This window comes from Myxocyprinus asiaticus, chromosome 19 (genome assembly GCF_019703515.2).
Source record: "Myxocyprinus asiaticus isolate MX2 ecotype Aquarium Trade chromosome 19, UBuf_Myxa_2, whole genome shotgun sequence".
Lineage (NCBI taxonomy): Eukaryota > Metazoa > Chordata > Actinopteri > Cypriniformes > Catostomidae > Myxocyprinus > Myxocyprinus asiaticus.
In genome coordinates, this window is record NC_059362.1 from 4,975,600 (window position 1) to 4,997,119 (window position 21,520).

The following is a 21,520-nucleotide window of genomic DNA, read 5'->3' on the forward strand; positions in this document are numbered from 1 at the left end:
AAACACTCTTGTGCTGTTTTTCATGCGACCCATATAAGCGGCTCTGACCACCCAGAGAAATGCCAGTTTTGGAGTTTGTGCTTATTTATGCAACCCACTTCCTTATTATATAACTTTAATTATATAACTTTAATAAAGGATGCATTAAAGATATAACGCCGGGGTGTTTCCTTTTTAGAGGCTCTGACAGGCAAGTTTTGCTCAAACGGAATGCCAGGTACTGCTTCGCTTTATTTCATGTCATGACTGCACTGCTTCTGTATTTACTTGTTTTGCATTTTTGTATTATAATTCCCTCATACTTTGCTATCTATATTATCTTAAGCTGTTTGGAAAGTTTGGAGTGCATCTGGACTTCTTACCTCCTCTCCTCAATCAAACGTGAGCTGAAGTAATGCTCTCCCTCATCATTAACGTTTCCAATTATCTCATGTTGCATTAAATGATATCGCCTATTCGACAACTAAATTTTTTGTCTACAATTTTTTTATTGTCGATAACGTCGACTAATTGTTTCAGCCCTATTGATTAGCAAAATATGGTTTGTTTTATTCCCACATAATTAAATCATGAGCCTATAACATGGCTTACAGTCACAATCCAGGTAGGCTGGTTATCACAGGACTTTCATATTCTTCTGTTGTGTCTGCCCTATTTTTGTTTGTCCATGTACACATACATCAGATGGAGGCTTTTGGAGCAAGGTTACATCACATTTGTGGTTCTTAACATATTCCGATGCACTGACTGCCCTCCGCTGACTGTGGAATGCAAAAACATGAAGGTGGTACTTTGAGCTTGAATTGCTTCGATGGTTTGAATAATTATTTTGACAGAATATACATACAAGCATGATTAATTGTGGACATTTTTTAACATGTTTTTTTTTCTTTATATAATTAATCACACCAAATGAATGTGTTAAATCTTCAACCCTAGTTAAAATATAATTATAATTAATAATTTTATTTATCACATATTATACATTTGCACATATACAGTGAAAAAATATATTTTTTTTTTTTCACATATCCCAGCTAAGCTGGGGTCAGAGTGCAGGGTCAGCCATGATATGGTGCCCCTGGAGCAGATAGGGTCAAGGGCCTTGCTCAAGGGCCCAACAGTGGCATCTTGGTGGTGCTGGGGCTTGAACCCCTGACCTTTTGATCAGTAACCCAGAGCCTTAACCTCTGAGCCACCACTGCCCCCTGTCATGTTTGTTTGTGGACAGGTTACACGGCAAGTAGGGCTGTCAATGTAATATGTCATGTTAATACATAAAACAAACTAAAAAATGTATGCAATTAATCATGCCCCCTGACATGTACATAAATGTAAAAATAAGTAATTTTCCTATCAAAGCAATTCAAGCTAGAAATATAACCTTTGTTTTTGCATGTGCACAATTAGCACAGCTGCTACTCCCCTAGACACATTTATTGAAAGCAGATAGCACAAAATGTGTGAAGAGCCGCTCATACAGATTGCATTCAAAAACAGCTGACAGTGCACAACAGAACCTAAGCATTAAAACTTGAGCATTAATTTACTAGTCTTTGAGTTCTCTTCATTTGGGGGCTTTTCTCATCAAATATTGATTTGTGATAAATTGCGATTAATTGATTAATTATTAATGAGTATATCATGTAATAAATTTGATTATTTTTAATTGATTGACAGCCCTAGTATTAATTAGTCACGATGTTGTTCAGTCAAAATTGTGAATGGAAGTGCTAGTTGTTTTATGCAGACTCTCTGCTTATCTAATAAGACTCAACTTTGCATCTTATTACGTAAAATTACTTTTTCATGTTATGTTTCCAATATTCTGCCCTCCACTGTAGTTCTATAAGCTTTCGTTATTACGTTTCGATATGGAATGTGTAATGCCAGAGAGCCTCTTAATTATAGATGAGCGTTTGATTCCTCTCTGGCAATTTGCACTTGAAAGTTGCCAGCTGAGAGTCAGGCCGTAGGTATGGCTGCACTTGCGATAGGAAATGGGGAAATTTTAAAATTGCAAATAAGATGTAAAATTTATAGCGGCTGGTTGTGGAAGAAGTCTGCTGTTAAATTGTATCACTCTTTCTTGCGTCTTCCTGCTTTGGCACTCTTCTCTTTCCAAAAAAACGTTTACCTATAAAATATTGCATTTAAATATGAAAATTACAATTGCTTTGCATGTTTTAGTGGTGTTTGCTTAATTAATAATAATAATTTTTTTATAATTTTCTTTATTTATCACACATTTGCACATATACAGTGAAATTCTTCTTTTTCACATATCCCAGCTAGGCTGGGGTCAGAGTGCAGGGTCAGCCATGATACGGTGCCCCTGGAGCAGATAGGGTCAAGGGCCTTGCTCAAGGGCCCAACAGTGGCATCTTGGCAGTGCTGGGGCTTGAACCCCCGACCTTCCGATCAGTAACCCAGAGCCTTAACCGCTGAGCTACCACTGCTTAGTAAAGCGTCACTTATACTGTTGCTCAAAATTAGGATATAAGTATGAAACTAACAAACATAACACACCGTTTGTGCTACGGACATGAATGATACCTCAAATCGATAGGCTTGTTGAGAAGAGTTGGACTATAACTTTGCTAAGTGATCTGACTTACAATTTCCACCTGGTGGGCAATAAATCAAGCAAAATCCTACAGACTTTGCCTATCTAGAGACATGTCAAATGTCAAATCTCCAAAATGATTACGTTCAAAGAACATATTTCAAATAAGAAATAAAATCAGACAACACTGGTATCATATAGTGTGCTTCTTTACCTCAAATTACCCTTGCTTGTATAGCTAAAGTGTATGAACTTTCTCGAGTTGATTGACAGGTGATGTCTGTATCTAAAAGGTGATTGGCTCTTTTACCTGTAAGGCAAGACTTCCTTTCTACATACGTTGACTGCTGGCCATTCAAATTTCTCCCATTCATTGTAAAAGAAGTGGCCCGTCTCTGCTAAAAAGTCTCTCGTTAACAAGTTAGTCACAAGTAAAGCTCAATCAACAGCATTTGTGGCATAACATTGATAGCCACAAAAATTTATTTTGACTTGCCCTTCCTTTTCTTTAAAAAAAAAAGCAAGAATCTGGGTTACAGTGAGACACTTACAATGGAAGTGAATGGGGCCAATCCTTAAACGTTAAAATACTCACTTTTTCAAAAGTATAGGCACAAGACATAAATAATAAATGTGTTAACATGATTTTAGTGTTAAAAAAAAATCGCTTGCTAACATTTTCTGTGTAAAGCTTAGTGGACACTAAATGACTCAAGCTTGTCTCCTTTGATGTTTTGAGTCGGCGACTGGTCCGCGACGAGAAGTCTCGGATCTCACAATGATAGGTCTTGTGTGCGCACTCCAGCGACAGGTTTCCCCCAAAAGATGCATTTTTTGGCAATCCGTTTGAAATGGGACGGCGCTAAGGACAGCTGAAACAGCCGTTTTTTTGCCGGTTCCTTGCGGATTTATTGGAAATAAGCGTACTATCTTAAAATCTCAAAAAGCGAATGCATGAACTTATACAACACAGATATGAGCAGCACGCACACTAGAAGCTCAGTTACAGGTACTGCACTAAAATAACTCAGAATTCTGCTCTCAATGTCATGTTTGGGAATATTAAGAGAAACTGTGCTCCAGTTGTTAGCGCTTTCTCATCTTCTTTATTTTTTTTTTTAATTTTAAAACACAGACGTAAATCAAAGAATCTCTCCTCGAAATCCAAACACAAATGGACAAAAGAGACAGCCAGGTGTAACCGTAATTTTGTCTTGCTTTTACAATTGTGATCGGATCACCCAAAACTCATCTTAATACCAGGTGTACACATGGTCTCAGTCGGGGACGAATGGTTGTGTAGTTGATACACTACAGTCCTGAAGTGTTCGCACCAGCACAATGAAAAACAGACTGTGAATCGCAGGACGCCAACTGCAATTCATGTAGTGTATGCTTGGCTTAAAGTTTTAGCCAGTTTTACAACTTTGTTGCCATGACAATGTGTATTGTCAACAAACCCTAAAACCACTGTAAAAAAAAAAAAAAAATTTAAACAACTTTACATATTAAATAATACATGAGTTTTAACAGAAGAATTCGTGTTAGTGTTTTTTTTTTTTATTATAAGCTTCACATTTCTGCCTTTTAAACCCTCTAAAAATTGGCCCCATTCAATTCCATTGTAAGTGCCTCACTGTAACCTCTTTTTTTTTTTTTTTTTAAGGAGGGAATGAATCATTATTTTATTTTTTGGTAATCAACATTATGCCACAAATGCTATCGATTCAGCTTAACTTCTGTTGAACCCAGAATATTCCTTTGAAGAAGTATTTCTATAAAAGGTTATAGCAGTCTTTCAGAAATATGCTCTGGTCAAGCTCAAGCACTTCAATTTGATTAGTTATAACTTGATTATTTACACCGTGGCAAGAAAATGAACTGGATGGAAATAAGAGCTAAAGTTAGCCATTGCTCAGTAAGGGTATGACAGTTAGCTTTTAAGAGGCTGTCAACTTGTTTTTCAACTAAGTCTTGATAAATATATATATCTTTTAAATTTAAATTTTTTAAATTTTAAATTAGAATAATATACTAATTTCTGTAAGTTTATGAAACAAGATGGAATGTTTTGGAGTGAAGTAAACCAACTTTTAGCACAAAACATCACAGAATTCATCAAATCCATTGCTAATACAGTTTATCTGGGAGTGCGATACGGCTTCACACGAGAGATCCAATGTTCCCTTTAAAAGCGCAAGAATGAATCTGCACTGCGTGAGAGAATTTACAGGGTTTTAATAATACTATATAAAACTACTATATGTAACTCTGAGCTAAATATAATGTACTGTAGAATAATGCTATGGACGGAATATATAGATAAGATATATAAACTGATGGACATATAACTTCTGAGTCAGTGCAGCAGCAGCCCTGTCTGATTTGACACAGACTGTCCCATGTCAAGCCTACATAAAAGAGTATGGCATGCAGAATCCCCACATAAAATTAGTATTTTAATATAACTTCTATTAATCAAAATTAATCACAATTTAATTCACAATTATGATTTTTGTTACAATCGTGTAGCACTGCAAACTATTATGATCTCTTAAATTGTGAGCTTAATATTTCATTAAGACATAAGATGGAGACATGAAAATATAATGCAGAACAGAAATGATCCATGCACAGTCTGACCTTAGAGAGCAGCAGTGAATTGTGTTTTATCTTTGAGTGTGATTCCACTGGAGATATCTTTGATGGATTGTTTCAAATTCGTTTTGTTATCTGAGTCACAGCCTTATTTGAAACAATAAGTGATGAGGTTGAGGTTTCATTTAGTTGTGACGTTGCTCAGTGGTCCCATCGGAGTGCTTCGATACACCCTAGACTAGAGAGTGTTATATGTAGATGTTGCCATGGAGACGGCCACTGTGATCGTGATTGAGGGAGAGTGAGGTGGATTATTGGCAGAGCTCATCGTGGCCGCTCTTGTATACTTAAACACACCATCTCCACGTCTGTTGCTTCAGTGTGATCACACCTAAATGGAACATAACATGGACAGTTTCATTTTATTTGATGTTTTGAAATAAGTTCACAAGGAAAAAATCCTCCCTAGTCCATTTTTTTGACAACTAAGGTCAGAAACATACTTAACATAAAAAATTAATAAAATATAATTAAAAAAAAATCACAGTTAACATAAAGCAATTACAATGGAATTAAATAGGACCAGTCCTGAAATGCAAAAGTACACTGTTTAAAAATATAGCTACAAGACGTCAACAAAATACATGTTAATATGATTAATTTGTGGAATAATGTTTATTACTACAAAACATTATTTTGATCTGTCCCTCATTTATTTAAAAAAGAAAAATTAAAATAGTTGTTACAGTAAGACATTTTCAATGGATGTGAATAGGGCCAGTTCATAAACACTAAAATACACACTGTTTCAAAGGTATAGCCACAAGACATAATCATTACATGTGTTAACATGTTTCTTTTATGGCAGAAGGTTGATGAACTTAAGAAATAATTTCTTTTCCTCCCTTGTTTATTTTCAGAAAGCAATAATTGCTGTTACAGAAAGACACTTAAAGTGGAAGTTCGACTTGGGATCGATGCCTTTTTCACGCATCGATCATCGGAAGATTTTCCCAATGATTATCGATATATATCAGGATTTTTTCAGGCATGAATAGGGCTGCCCGTTGCACAATAGTCTTTGTCTCTTCAGACATATTTCTCAACACAACTTTGGTAAAGTGTGAGCGGCAGGGTAAATTAAACGGGGTCGCACACCAGATGTGTCTGGAGGACAGCATGACGTGCTCTAAAATTCGAAACAATTATTTATTTTCTACAAAGGTATGAACACACCGCCAACGCTCAGCATCAACATTCTGCAGCACCATGGAGCTCATCTCCATAATTTTCCATTAAATTCGATCCAAATCATTATCAAAGGACAAAGATTATTTACTCTAGCCATGACTGGATGATCTATTGTTAACATGTATCTTTCATATAACCTACACAATGTATTTTCAGTTACAGGTATGTTGTTTTGTGGTTTGACAGCTTGATTGTATGGGTCCTTTTCATAAACATTAAAATACATACTGTTTCAAAAGTAAAGCCACAAGATGTAAATATTATACAGTACTGTGCAAAAGTTTTGGGCACTTGTGAAAAATTTTGCATAGTGAGGATGTCTTCAAAAATAATGGCATAAATAGTTTTCATTTATCACTTAATGTCATACAAAGTCCAGTAAACATAAAAAAAAGCTAAATCAATATTTGGTGTGACAACCTTTGCCTTTAAAACAGCACCAATTCTCCTAGGTACACCTGGACACAGTTTTTCTTGGTTGTTGGCAGATAGGATGTACCAAGCTTCTTGGAGAATTCGCCACAGTTCTTCTATCTATTTAGGCTGTCTCAGTTGCTTCTGTCTCTTTATGTAATCTCAGACTGACATGATGTTTAGCGGGGGGCTTTGTGGGGGCCATGACATCTGTTGCATCTTTTCTATTTGCAAAAGTAATGTTTGGGAGTCTTTATTTCCTTTTGACACACTAAAGCTGAAGATATAAATAACCATCTCAAGACAAATGCTTTTGTGAAACATCTTATGTGCCTAAGACTTTTGCACAGTACTGTACATGTTAACATGTTTTAAGTGTGATAAAATCGAGTTACTAACCTTAACTATGTAAGGTAACATTCAATATTACAGCTTTGTTGCCTTGATGACATAACTCAGAAAAAGTGTTTTTGTTTAAGCACTGGCCCCATTCACTCCCATTGTAAGTGGCTTAATGTAACCAATATATATTATAAACATGGAACGAGTCAAAATTATTTTCAATGGTAATAAACATAATGCAACAAATTCTGTCTTAAATTGTACTGAATCTGGAACATTCCTTTAAGGCCTGGAACTTAGGTGGTCAGCGCAGTTTGTTCCCAATTTGTTTTTCGTGCGATCTGTGCTCTGTTTCTGACTCAGTGTGAAAGCCTCCTTACTTTATGCAAGTACGCAGACACAGGCAGATCAGCCACAGAATGAGTAACGAGCTGTTCACACTGGATACATAAATTTGTCCATCTGCGCTGTGCCCTTGATGGTCATCTTTTACTGTTGCGATTTTATTTTATTTTATTCAAGGTAAAAAGGTGCTGTAAGCGATTTTATCAATTCTAAAACTTCCACCAGACTTAGCCACTGAATAAGACTTGCCCCCTGTTTCCAAAAAAGACACAGACAAGTTCAGAGACAAGTGGAGACTGCTATTAGAGATGGACCAGGAGAGCATTGTAAGAAAAACCTGAACAGTTACACTGACCATGTACAAATAGCAGTACAACATCAGTAACCTGATGAGCTACTGTTATTAGTAGTAGTGATATTTCTGCATTGCAAATAATTTACTTTGCATATAGTAGTGTAATAGAAAAACAACAGACCCAACTGTCATGACATGCATGCTGCTGGTTCTGAGTAATTGACTCATTCATTGAAAGGGGCGTGTTCAAAATAATATCAGTGCGGAGTTTAATTAGAGAATTCATTCATTCTGTGAAAAAACAGGTGTCATTAATTGTCCTTTATTAAAGAAGAAGGGAAGCAAATGTTTCACACATTGTTATAAAATATATTTCCTTCTGAATTGCTTAGTAAAATGGGCCGTTCCAAACATTGTTCGGAGGAACAACGTAATTTGATTCAAAAGTTGATTGGAGAGGGGAAAACATATAAAGAAGTGCAGCAAATTATAGGATGCTCAGCTAAAATGATCTCAAATGCTTTAAAATGTCAACAAAAACCCGAAACACACGGAAGAAAACAAGCAACTACTGTTAAAACAGATCGAAGAATAGTCAGAATGGCAAAGATTCAGCCAATCATCACCTCCAGAAAGATCAAAGATGATCTAAAATTACATGTAATTACTGTTACAGTCAGAACATGTTTGATCGAAGCTAAGCTATCAGCAAGAAGCCCCCGTAAAGCACCATTGTTGAAAAAACGGCATGTGCAGAATCAGTTAAAATTAGCCAAGGAACACATCGATTGGCCCAAAGAGAAATGGTGTAACATTCTGTGGACTGATGAGAGTAAAATTGTTATTTTCGGGTCTAGTGGTCGTCATCAGTACGTCAGCGACCCCCGGGTACTGAATTCAAGCCACAGTACACTGTGAAGACAGTGAAGCAAGGTGGTGCAAAAATCATGGTATGGGGATGTTTTTCATACTACGGTGTTGGGCCTATTTATCGTAAACCAGGGATCATGGATCAGTTTGAATACATCAAAATACTTGAAGAGATTATGTTGCCCTATGCCAAAGAGGAAATGCCCCTGAAATGGGTGTTTCAACAAGACAACGACCCCAAACACTTGAATAAGTCTATGTTCAGACTGCCACAAAAATCAGATTTTTTGCATATCCAGATTGTATCCAGATGAGTTTTGATGGTCTGGACAGCAAAAAACCACATGAAATCAGATTTTTCCGAATCTGATTCAAACCACATCGGGGGGTGGTTTCAAATGCGATTTAAATCTGATTTTTTCAGATGCTTCTCGGTCAGGGTGCTCTGGCTGCTCAAATTGGATTTCAAATGGTCTTTTGCGTCACTCTTAACGCGACACACAACGATGACGTCAAAAATCAGTGACTGAAATGCTGGACGTATTCATAAGCCGGCAGTGACTGCAGCACGGAACATCACAATATTTACCAGTCTCCTCTGTCGCTGAGTTTGTCTTGTGCGACGGAGGAGTTTTGCACCGTGACTGGACAGGGCGCTTATTTGGAGAGCAAGATGATGCACCTCCATATTTCCCGCATCTGTTTTGAAAGCATCGTCATGTGGGTACACCTACGTCATTACCAAAGCAACCCATGCATATAGGTTGGTTATATCTGAACGCGCAAATCTGATTTGATCACTTGCAATTAATAGTGCGGACAGTCTGCCTGAAAAGATCTGATTTGCCTGCAGTCTGAACATAGCCTAAGTGAGCAACATCTTGGTTCCAGACAAAAAGGATTAAGGAAATGGAGTGGCCAGCTCAATCCCCTGACCTCAATCCCATTGAAAACTTGTGGGGTGACATTAAAAATGCAGTTTCTGAAGCAAAACCCAAAAATGTATGAATGTAGTTCGTTCATCCTGGGCTGAAATACCTGTTTCTAGGTGCCAGAATTTGGTTGACTTGATGCAACACAGATGCACAGCAGTTATCAATAACAATGGTTATGCAACTAAATATTGAGTTTGAAGAGAAAAATGTCGACACTGCTATTTTTTTTTGTTTTTTGTTTTAACAGATTAATATTCATTTTCTTTGCTTCCTGTAAAAGAATAACGCAGACTTGATAAAATTTGTTAATGCTTTGATTTGGAATTGAATGTGTAATGTTTCCACTACATTTGAAATATGGAAATAAAAGCTATTAAAAATATTTGCACTTTATTAACTTTTATTAACGCACTGCTATTTATTTGATGCTATTTATATTAACTGTATAGGTACTGTGATATATACAAGGCAGCAAAATAGTAGGGCTCGGCAAATGTTTTTTTATTTTCGATTCATTTTTATTTTATTTGGTCGATTCGATATTGATTCTCAAAAGCCATGGATCGATCTTTTACTCTATGCGTAACCCTCCACTACAATGAGAGGAAATCACTCGCATTTGCAAACAAATTTCACGCTATGAGACTAAAAATTTATATATTTGGCAACTGGCTGGTAAATGTTTAGGTTTCACTTACCAGTGAATTAATTGTTTAGTATAATGGAGTATTCAGCAGTGAGATCCTTTCACTGTGTGTTGAGAGTAAAATTTGTTCTGTGTGTGTCCAAAGACGAGATCCACACAACAGATTTCTTATTGAATAATGTCTCTATTAATAGCCTTTCTATTCTTTACAGTCAGTTGTTGATCATAAACCAAAAAAAAAGAAAATTTTAATTGTAATCAGGCATAGGAAGGAACTGGAGTCTCTCTCGTTAACATGCTAATTTAAAGATACTGTTTACAGAAATGCCGGATTTCCTTAGAGACAGTGCTGGTTTTTAGCATGTGTTCAACAAATCAATGTAAATACCTATAAATAGTACAAATGCAAATAACCTCAAACTCCAAAAGGGGGGACTATATCGTGAAAAGAAGTCCCTGTAAACATAAGTCAGGCATATGTGGTATCGTTTGAAGGTTTAAAATCTGAACTTTTCATAGATAACCATCACTTCTGCATTTATTTTTCTTAAAATAACAAAATAAGGCCTTAAAACATCTGTGTCGCAAATAAGTGCCACCTAGTGGTTATGTTGTAGAATCATTCATGTGAATATAAAAGTCTTTAAATTAAATAGCACTTAAATAGACAAATCATATATCAAATGAAAGCTCTTATTCTCAGGAACATGACTGTACAGTTTATTTTGTTTCACAAAAAACACAGTTTAAAAGATTTTCAAAATAATCACAAAGTGAAATATGATATTTGTAAGACATCAAATACAAACGTCTCTTTTATGCCCTGATCACTGCTCCTCTAAGCCCCAAATAGCTGAACACTTTATATCTTTGTTTACCTTAGGAAATTGTCATTGTTTACTTATCTGTGAGCTTGCTTTTGTGAATAATCCAATGTTACATCTTTGATGTCCACAACAAAATATGCAGTGCCGCAGGAAAAGCATGCTAAACAAATCATCAGAAATATATGTTATGGACCATTAACAATAAAATGTTATAGATCATCGCAATGGGGAGGATCTCAGCTTTCTAATGACACCTAGATTGTGCCGAGATATTCAATGAAAAAAATGGGGTGGTGCAAGAACTGAAATTTAGACTGAACGTCTTTGGACAAACACATCTGAGATGGCTAAAATGCATTATAGCGCCACCTATATTTCAGATTGCCATTTTGTGATGGAAGGTGATAAAGGAAAAAATATTTTTTCTAGTACTTCCTACCATCTAGAGCAGCGGTTCCCAAACTTTTAGGAGCATGCACCCCTTTCTAACCGCTGACAACTGTCAAGCACCCCCATCACCCTATCTCGACTGAACGTTACATTTTTAACCACAATAACCAATTGCACATTTTCGCTTTTTATGAGAAAACATTAAAATACCATTCATTATAAATAATAATGATCATTGCTGCCTACCTTCTTTTAGTGAGATGGATGGGCCTGCATGTTTTACACAGATCATCAAAATTCAGGGTAATGGATGACAGTTTTACGCTCAAATCATTTTCTGCATCTAGCCTTTGTCGGTGTTTGGTTTTCAACGATGTCAGTGCAGAAAAGTCTGCCTCGCATAAGTATGTGGCTGTAAAGGGCATCAATACTTGCAGTGCTCGCTTTGACAAGCCTGGATACTCCACCATTACTGATGTCCAGAAATTTTTTTTAAAAAGTATGCTGTCTCTCCCATCAGATGATAACTTCAATAATTGTTCTTGCTCTTGAAATGAGAGATGTGGGATTGGAGGAGTGACATCAAAAGGATTGCGAATCCAGGTGAGAGAAGAGTCCATGGGGGAAAGTAAGTCCGCAGATTCTGGCTGAGCTAGTTGAGATGTTCATTTATGAGGCCTCTGACACGATCACTCAGCACAGATTCCTGCGATTGTTCAAATTCACATAGCAGAGGAAAGCACTCTGTGGTGTTTGTACTTATCCAGTTGGACCAGAAAAGAAGCTTTTTTATTAGTGCCTCAACTTTGTCCTGGTTGTTGAAAACAGTGGCACTGAGACCCTGCAGACTTGAATTAAGTTCATTCAGAGTAGAAAATATGTCTGCAAGGTATGCCAACTTCTGTAGCCAGATCTCGTCTTGCAAGTTAGAGGAAAAGTGAAACGGGTTGTCTGCAAAAAATTCCTGGACTTCACATCTGCGCTCAAAAAGCCTGGCAAGGACCTTTCCATGCTATAACCAGTACATTTCTGTGTGCAGTAAAAGTGGCTCATGTTCGCTGCCAATTTTATTGCATATAGTGCGCAAAATCCATGAATTTAATGGACGGGATTTAATGAAGTTGACGATTTTCACAGCATCATTAAGTACAGACAAAAGTTCACCTGGCATGTTTTTCGTTGCTAGGGCCTTTCGGTGGATGCTGCAGTGAACCCAGGAAACTGATGGTGCAACCTTCCGGATTAAAGCCACTACACCTTCTGTGCAAATCCCAACGCAGCACGCCCAATCAATTCCGTTCACTTTGAAAAAGCTGTCCATTAAATTACAAATATCTTCGCCTGTTGAACGGGTGACAAGGAGCCGGCAAAACAAAAAATCTTCATGGACTGTGTTCTCCAAAAAAAAACAATGGACAATACACTAGAAGATTTGCTAGATTCGCTACATCAGTTGACTCATCTACTTGAAGTGAGAAAGAAATTGCTTTTTTTTTATTCTACTTATTAGCTGCCAGAGGATCAGTAGATATTAAGTCTATGCGACGAGCTACAGTGTTGTCGGAGAGAGGGATGTGGTCCAGCATCTTTGCCGTTTTCACCCCAAGCATACATTTTACCATGTCTTTGGCAACAGGTAGGCAGAGGTGGGTAGTAACGCGCTACATTTACTCCGTTACATTAAAAAAAATAACTTTTAGAGTAGGTTTAAAAGTGGGTAATTTTTACTCTCACTCAAGTAAATTTCTAATTATTTTTTTTTACTTTTTCTTCTTTACAATGGCCGGCGTTCCTGTCGTTACATTACTGGGTTTAATTTTAGTTAATGTGTAATTTTTTTAGAGATTTATTGAATGGGACTTTTACGGGAGCAGAAGTTCACAGCTGCATGCCCTGTCACAGACTGTCACTCAAGTCATCAATGCTGCAGCATCAAACTCTTCAAAGTGAAACACTTTCTTTGCTCCACACAGTGAAAAAAGAATAGTTTCGTCATGCAATGCCTTCGTTTAACATCAAGACAAGTGGATATTTCAAGATTAAAATCACAACTTCAATTTAAGGCAGCACGTCGAGGTAAGTTTTGGCTCTAATGCTAACGCGGGCTTTTCTGTGTAATGTGATGGTAATTTTCAGGGTGATTCTGTAACTGGGCTCTTATGACATCCGTTTTTAAATGTACATTTTTAAATCAGTGCAGCTATATATCAGTGTGTTTTGTCCCGCATGTCATGAGCGGTATTTACACATTTACTGGAAACTATTACAGCTACTTCGGGTGGATTAACTGAATAAATCCATGTAAACATCCAAGTTAAGTGTAAATGCCTTATGCTCTGCAATTCGTGTGATTGACAACTGGAGCGCGAACAGACAGCATTTCTGTGCGTGCACAGCGAGGTGCGCGAGGCACGTGCATGAGAGATGTGTGGGCGCGAGGCGATCGTATGGTGAAGAGAGTGGCTGTGTCCGAAGTCATTCACTTGTTCACTCATTCACTAATTCCTAAATTTTGAATGGCAGTTAGTGCACTATATCTCAGCAGTGAGTGAACGAAATGAGTGAGTGAATTCAGACACTGACGTTTACACCGAGCATCGGAGCTCTGGGGCTGTCGCAGAAACAGCGTCACATATCCACTTTTAAAATACTTGTGCCTTTCTAGTTATTCTTATTAAATAATATATTAGTACCATAAATCTTCAATCTGTTTGTCATTTTTAATATATACTGTGTTAATATAAAGAGTAAACACATTTGATCAAATAAAGAGTACATTTTAAAACGTATCTGTATGTTTTGCCTCTTTATATGTTATTTTAATTAAGTATTGATTTGTCAAAAAGTAATTTAATACATTCAGCATGAAATAAAACATTGCAGGAGAGAAGGAAGCAGTAAACTCCCAGCTCGTATGTCTTCCCCGTGGTGGATTGTGGGCAATTAACCGTTGTCGAGTGTACATCAAATGTACAGAACTAGGTGGTACTGCTGTACAGAACTAATGATCTAAATTCTTTTGACACTGAAAACTGTAACTACACTGAAATAAGAATCCACACAGCACTTTAAAAGCTATGAAATTGCAAAAGTAGGCATTAATAAAGCATGATTCTTGCTTTGGTTTATATTTCAGCATTATATATAATGTCCTTGTGGGACATTTTTATGTTTTCACCGTAATAATTACTAGAAATGTTTCCAAACCTCTCTTCTTATTGACAAATTCATCCAGGTCTGACAAGAGCCCTTTAAGGGATAGTTCACCCAAAAATTATAATTCTCATTATTCACTCACCCTCCTGCCATTACAGATGTGTATGGCTTTCTTTCATCTGCTGAACTCAATTGAAGATTTTTAGAATTTCTCAGCTCAGTAGGTCCATACAGTACAAGTGAATGGGTGGCAACATTTTAAAGGTAACAAAATCACACAAGTCAGCATTAAAGTAATCCATAAGACTCCAGTGGTTAAATCAGTATCTTCAGAAGCGATGTGATCTGAGAATGTGTTGAAGAGAATCAGAGAAACAGATCACTTTCACATTCTTCTTCTTGTGTTTTTGACGATTCACATTCTTCTCTGCATATCACCCCCTACTGGGCAGGGAGAAGAATGTCTAGCAAAAAATTACAAATATTGATCTGTTTCTCACCCACACCTATCATATCACTTCTGAAGATATGGATTTAACTACTGGAGTCTTATGGATTACTTTTATGCTGCCTTTATGTGCTTTTTGGAGCATCAACATTTTGTCCTACAGAGCTAAAATATTCTTTTAAAGGAAGAAAGGAAGTCATCCATATCTGGGATGGCATGAGGATGAGTAAATGATGAGAGAATTTAATTTTTTTGGGTTAACTATCCTTTTTAAGTGATAGTAGCTCAGCCATAATTAAATATTTTGTCATCATTCTCCTACCCTCATGTGTTCCAAACCCGGGTGACCCTTTGTATTATGTGGAACACAAAATATGTTGGACAGAATGTTAGAGACTGACAGTCTCGGTCACAATTCACTTGAAAAATATGGATGAAAAAGTAAACATTCACTGAAAGTAAATAGTGACATTCTGTGTAATATCTCCTTAGTGTGTTGCATGGAAAAAAGTCATATGGGTTTGGAACAACATGATGGTGAATGATGACAGAATTTCCATTAATAATAATTCTGTAATACATGTTAAATGGAATATAGGGGAGTTAACATCTATTATGTCATTTGTGAAAGTGACGAGTTACTCTTACTCAAGTAATTCTTTATGTTAGTACTTCTACTTAAGTAATTTTCTTTTTTAATTAATTGTACTTTTACTTGAGTACAGTTTTTGGCTACTCTACCCACCTCTGCAAGTAGGCACAGATTTTCTCCCATTGTGTGGGGCATGCCTTTTTTAGCAATGTGGTAGCTTGCCAGAAATGAAGCTCTCTGTGCATTTTTGGAGACCCTAAGCCTGAATGGGAGTGGATCATTTTTTTTTTTTTTTTTTTTTTTTTTTACTGTTTTGCAGTTCTTCTAATATTCCTCGGAAAAATCTTGCAGGCATGTCTTGAAAGTTGACGTGTTTTGTTTGTAAGTGGCAGACCATATATGAGGGCTTGAGACTGCTATTGGCTAAAACTTCACCACAGACTACACATTGTGGGTTCAGACTTTCTAGGTCACCAATCCATATAAATCCGAAACCAATGTAACTGTCGTTGTACTTGTGTTTTTTACTTGGCAATTTCTCGCTCTCGAGTGTAGGCCTATTTCTATTGCTCAACGGATCTCTAATGGTGTTCTCTGCTCTCGCTTCATCATTAACCTCCGTTTGATTGGATTTCTTCATCTGTTCACGGTCATGGTCAGTGCCATCTACACAGAAGATACTGATGTAGATTGCTCACCTCTGCAGTCTCTCGATTTCCAGGTGTCCATTTTGAGGTATGTACAGTAGCAGGCTAATATTGATCAACAAGCTAATTTTCACTTGACGCCTAATCTAAAAATAGGCAGAGCTATTTGACGCAGAAGCGCCTGTAATCACGAGAATAAATGATTCATAATTTAAAGTAATGCTTACGATGTGAAATTTTATTTGTCCAAAAAACACTGACATTTTTAAAATAAAGTAGCATTTGTTAAATAGGTAAATAATATTAAGATTAAGAAAATCTGCCATCACAAATATTTTCTTGCACAACCCCTGTGGTCGGTCTGCACCCCAGATTGGGAACCGCTGATCTAGAGGAATAATATCAGACCATTTGGAGGGAGATGGTGTGAACAGATGCAAAATTACATGCTTACAAAGTTAGGACAACAATTTTATTTTTATTTTTATTCTGTCATAAGATTATAAACACAGATTATTTGGGGGGTTCTCTGTAAAATGAGACCAATTTTTTGCAATTATACCACAATATGTGTAAATGGTGAGTGAAAAATTGCTGGGAGCAGCCCAAAAATGCTTCAGAGTTTAATTAACAAAATGTAATATATGCAATATCATATCATATTTACTGATTAAATACATTGAATTGTTCATTTTTAAAAAGCTAAAATTTGCCCAAAATGCTCAAACTGGGGGGAAAAACTCTCACACACACAAAAAAGCACGAAAAACTAATAAAATATAATTAGAAACATTTATATTTTCATATTGTACCTAGTTAGAAGGTCCCCTGTATAATTCACAGCATTAACTGGGAGAGAATTTATTTCATATGTAAGCAAAAGGGACATTATAACTGAAATATACCCACATGAATCTAATTGAAATCGGAATCGAATCGAGAGCTTGTGAATCCAAATCAAATAGGGAAATCTGTATCAATACCAAGCCCTTACTTACCACGGCCCGTGGGCGGTTTTTTCTGCCACTGTTTACATAGACTAGCGCTGTTCACAGAGACAGGTGTGATATTTCATGGCACCTATTTCAATTAAATCTTTCAGGAAAAAAGGGACATTTTCTACGTGTCATTTCATAAAAGAAAATAATAAAAAAAAACACCTTTAAAAGAAGTTCAATAAATGCATCTCGAGACCCCTGCATTCTGTTCTCGCTGTTTTCTAACACAAGCACACGTTCTTTGTAAATACCCATTTCACAGATGTTCAGTGTAAGGGAATGCTGTAATGTCTGTTCAGTGCTTTACTCGTCTGCCTCAATAATGTAATGTCTGAATTATATGCATTGATTAATTTAGATTTAAATGTTTGAATAGATTGACAGTTCTAGTGAATTGTGATTTGTTGTGCCTGTTTGGCAGGGTCAGCCCGTCGGTCAGTGTGACTTTGACAGACGTTTGCTGTGTATTGTGAAGGAGATCATCTCCCCTCGCTCTGAGAAGATAAGATTGGGCCAGATCGACAAAGCCAAGGAGCCGTTCAGCGTCAGAAACAAGCCTTTCTTCGACATTCACGCTGCACGCAAGGTATTAATTCATAAACCCCAGAAGCTCTCTGTACAAGTGTGGAAGGAAAGCTAATGATGATGGAACAGTTTGTTTTTACATGCACACTGTTCTTCTCTTTTGATGTTTTTGTCTGCTAGTAAAGAGGTGAACTCTTTACGAATTTAATTGTCGTAATTCGTGCATCTTTTAACAACCTTTACTTCCGTGGACAATTTACCATCAGAAGTTTATCTTGGATGCCATTTTTTTTTTTTTTCCAGAGCTACATGTGGCAACACATAAGTAATGTATTAAATGGGGATGTTTTAAACACTTAATGTGGCTTAATGTACTAAAACCACATTTCTCGCACAATTTACTACTATAACCATGACATAGTAATCCAATTAAGGCAGTATTTTCACTATAAGCGTTTTCCCCAAAATAGAAACCCATTAAAAAGCTTAACATGTCTAAATGTACAGTGGCCTTGGAAGACCAAACTTTTTTTGCACCTTATTGATTATAGTAAAATAGACCAGAGTATATGAGTGGAAGCGGAGCGGCATGATTTTGCCTGGAGCGAGTAAAGTTTTTTATTTATTTTTATTTTTTTATCAGAGCATCACTGTTTTCTTTCGCTCCATTAGCGCTCCACTAACCCACCATCATGAGCACAACACCTGTTAACAGCCCATTATGCAGCAAGATTTCACTGTGTTTTAAGCAGTGTTAAACACTATTGAAAAGATGGAATTTCTGATATTATCAGAAGGAGAACAAAAGTGAGGTGACTGCCACGACCAAAGGTTTGTTGTGGAATCATAAAATGCATATTTCCAGAGAACACGATAATATCTGTTCACATGTGAAAAGAAAATCTAAAGGTCAGTAATACATATCTCTCTCTCCTATTAAATATTTTGAATTATCATATCATTCTGATCTAATGGATCGCCATCTCAACTGTAGTATGTCCCGCATTAAATAGAATTGAACTTTTTAATGACCTGAAACATCAACTGAACTTATCAATTAGTTAATATTGCGTAGTTTGAATTTAATTTATTGCCCTTTAAAATTTATTTTACTGCCTTAATTTATGTAATTTACATGTGCAGATTAAGAAGCTCAAATGCGAGCCAAGGTAGAGAGGAGTCGATAAAAAATCTTTCAGATACTTAAAAGATAATATTTAAAAGCTAGTATTTCTGAAAGTGAACTCGGCATTAGACATATAGTTTTTTGTTATTAAAAGTTTTTATTGATTTCATATAACATATAAAAAAACAAATATATATAAAAAAAAATAACAGAATATTTGGAATCATATTATATTATTTACAAACCTTCCTCCCAAACATTAACCACCCCACCTCACCACCCAACACAAACAGATACTTCAGTGGTCAAATACAATTGACAAAGACACACAAACAAACAATAAAATAGAAGAAAATATTTAGAAATACATTTAAAAAAAAGTACATGTGCAAAAACAAAAAGGCTACAACATACACATTTAAAACAACACGTCTCCCTCCACTGTCCCTCCCCAAGAGCCCTCCAAAAAGGCCAAATAGCTGCCCCACCTCCTTATGAACATATCCATGTTGCCTAGCCTTCTATATGACAACTCTTCCCAAGCTGCCACCCTGCCCATCTCCTCGCACCACTCACGAAACGAGGGGGCTCCAGCTGACTTCCATCCTCTAAGGATAACCTGTCTGCCCACTATAACACCGGCCAGGATCCAATTCTTCATGTACTTATCTCCTACATCAATGACCACCCCGTCACCCAAAATACAGAGCCTGGGGCAAAAGGAGATCAGAGTGCCCAATACGTCGGCCATAAAATTCTGCACCCTCAACCAGAACTCCTGTATCTTACGACACCCCCAAAAAACATGGGCGGTGTCTCCATCTTCTAAATGGCATCGCCAGCAGGTGGGTATGTCCTTAAGACCAAGTCTATACAATTTAGAAGGGGTCCAATAAAATCTATGTAGAATCTTAAATTGCATAAGGCGCACCCTTGCATCTCTAGATGCAGACTTGATGTTTTTAAGAATCCTAGCCCACACTCCCTCCTCCAAAAACAAATTTAAATCTTCCTCCCATAATCTTTTGAGGGAATTTAAAGCTCCGTCCCCCAGACTCTGAATTAGCAGGGAGTAATACACTGATGCCTCATGACCTTTTCCAAAAGCAGTAATCACCACTCCGAGAGTATCTGCCGCACTAGGGGGGGTGCGTGCCACTCCCAAAAACAGTGCAGAGTAGGTGCCGCAGCTGTAAAAAAATCGAGTGTAAATGCAAAATAACGGGGTGTGACTTAACTTCTCCGATTTATTTGATCGAAAGGCTATGCAGAGGCAAGATAGGGGCAAGAGCTTCCTTTTCGATACAAAACCAGGGAGGGGCTCTCTCAGGTGGAAGCGACCAATGAGCCAAATGTCTGAGACCGAATGCATAATAATAAAACAAAATCTTGGGTAGGCCTAGCCCACCTTTGTCAATCGGCCTATGTAACTTATTGAAATTTAACCTGGCATGCTTAACATTCCAAATGAAGGACTTCTCTATGCTATCAAATTGCTTGAAATAAGAGAGGGGGACATCTATTGGGAGAGATTGTAACAGGTAGTTGAATTTTGGAATACAATTCATTTTAATTACATCAACCTTCCCAATCATCGATAAGTGTAATGAAGCCCACCTGGCCACATCATTCGAAAACCTTTTTATTAAGGGATCAAAATTAACTCTGACTAAATCAGACAAATTTGCTGGGAATAAAATTCCCAAATACTTAATGCCCTGTTTGGGCCACTGGAAGGCGCCCGGCTGGAAGGCCGTTACTGGACAGTACGCTGTCAAAGCCAAAGCTTCGGATCTAGACCAATTGACTTTGTATCCTGAGAATTTGGAAAAGGAATTAATAATTCTGTGGAGGCAAGGCAAAGATCTAGTGGGGTTGGAGATGAATAATAAAATATCATCTGCGTAAAGCAGAAGCTTATGCGCCACACCTCCCTACGTCACCCCTGGAAAATCATCCTCGTTTCTTATCGCGGCTGCTAATGGTTCCAGGGCAAGACAGAACAATAATGGGGAAAGAGGGCAACCCTGCCGAGTGTCCCTATTCAGAGTAAAATAACCTGAAATTAATCCATTTGTTTGTACCGCTGCTACGGGGTGTTTATAAAGTAACTTAATCCAACCAATAAATGTACTCCCGAACCCATACATTTCCAAAATCTTAAAAAGATAATCCCATTCTACCATATCAAATGCCTTTTCGGCATCAAGTGAGATGGCAGCGACCGGAGACTGATCATTCGCTACTGACCACATGATGTTGATGAGACGCCTGATGTTATCAGAAGAGCTGCGGCCCCGAATAAACCCCATCTGATCTATATGTATAAGAGATGTCATAACCTTACTTAATCGGTTAGCCAGAATTTTTGACAATATTATTACATCTAATTGGATCAGGGAGATTGTAACTTTTACACTCGCTTGGATCTTTGTTCTTTTTAAGAATCAGACTGATCCGGGCTTGTGTCATGGTTGGAGGAAGCTTTCCATTCTTTAATGATTCAGTATAAACTTCTAACAAAAGTGGAGCCAGTTCTGTAGCATAGG

At 37.1% G+C, this 21,520-nt stretch overlaps 2 protein-coding genes across 3 annotated transcripts in view; one reads left to right on the plus strand and one right to left on the minus strand.

The window, feature by feature from the left end:
- Positions 1–21,520, minus strand: part of pcmt (protein-L-isoaspartate (D-aspartate) O-methyltransferase) — a 623,660-nt gene that overhangs the window by 595,135 nt on the left and 7,005 nt on the right. The window lies entirely within an intron of this gene.
- The window catches only part of LOC127409895 (mRNA-capping enzyme), a 202,020-nt gene that overhangs the window by 89,150 nt on the left and 91,350 nt on the right, over positions 1–21,520 (plus strand). For both annotated transcript variants that reach the window (XM_051644849.1, XM_051644850.1), the window contains one exon: positions 17,742–17,906. In XM_051644849.1, the coding sequence (XP_051500809.1) occupies positions 17,742–17,906 (165 nt within the window). The remainder of the gene's footprint in view (positions 1–17,741; positions 17,907–21,520) is intronic.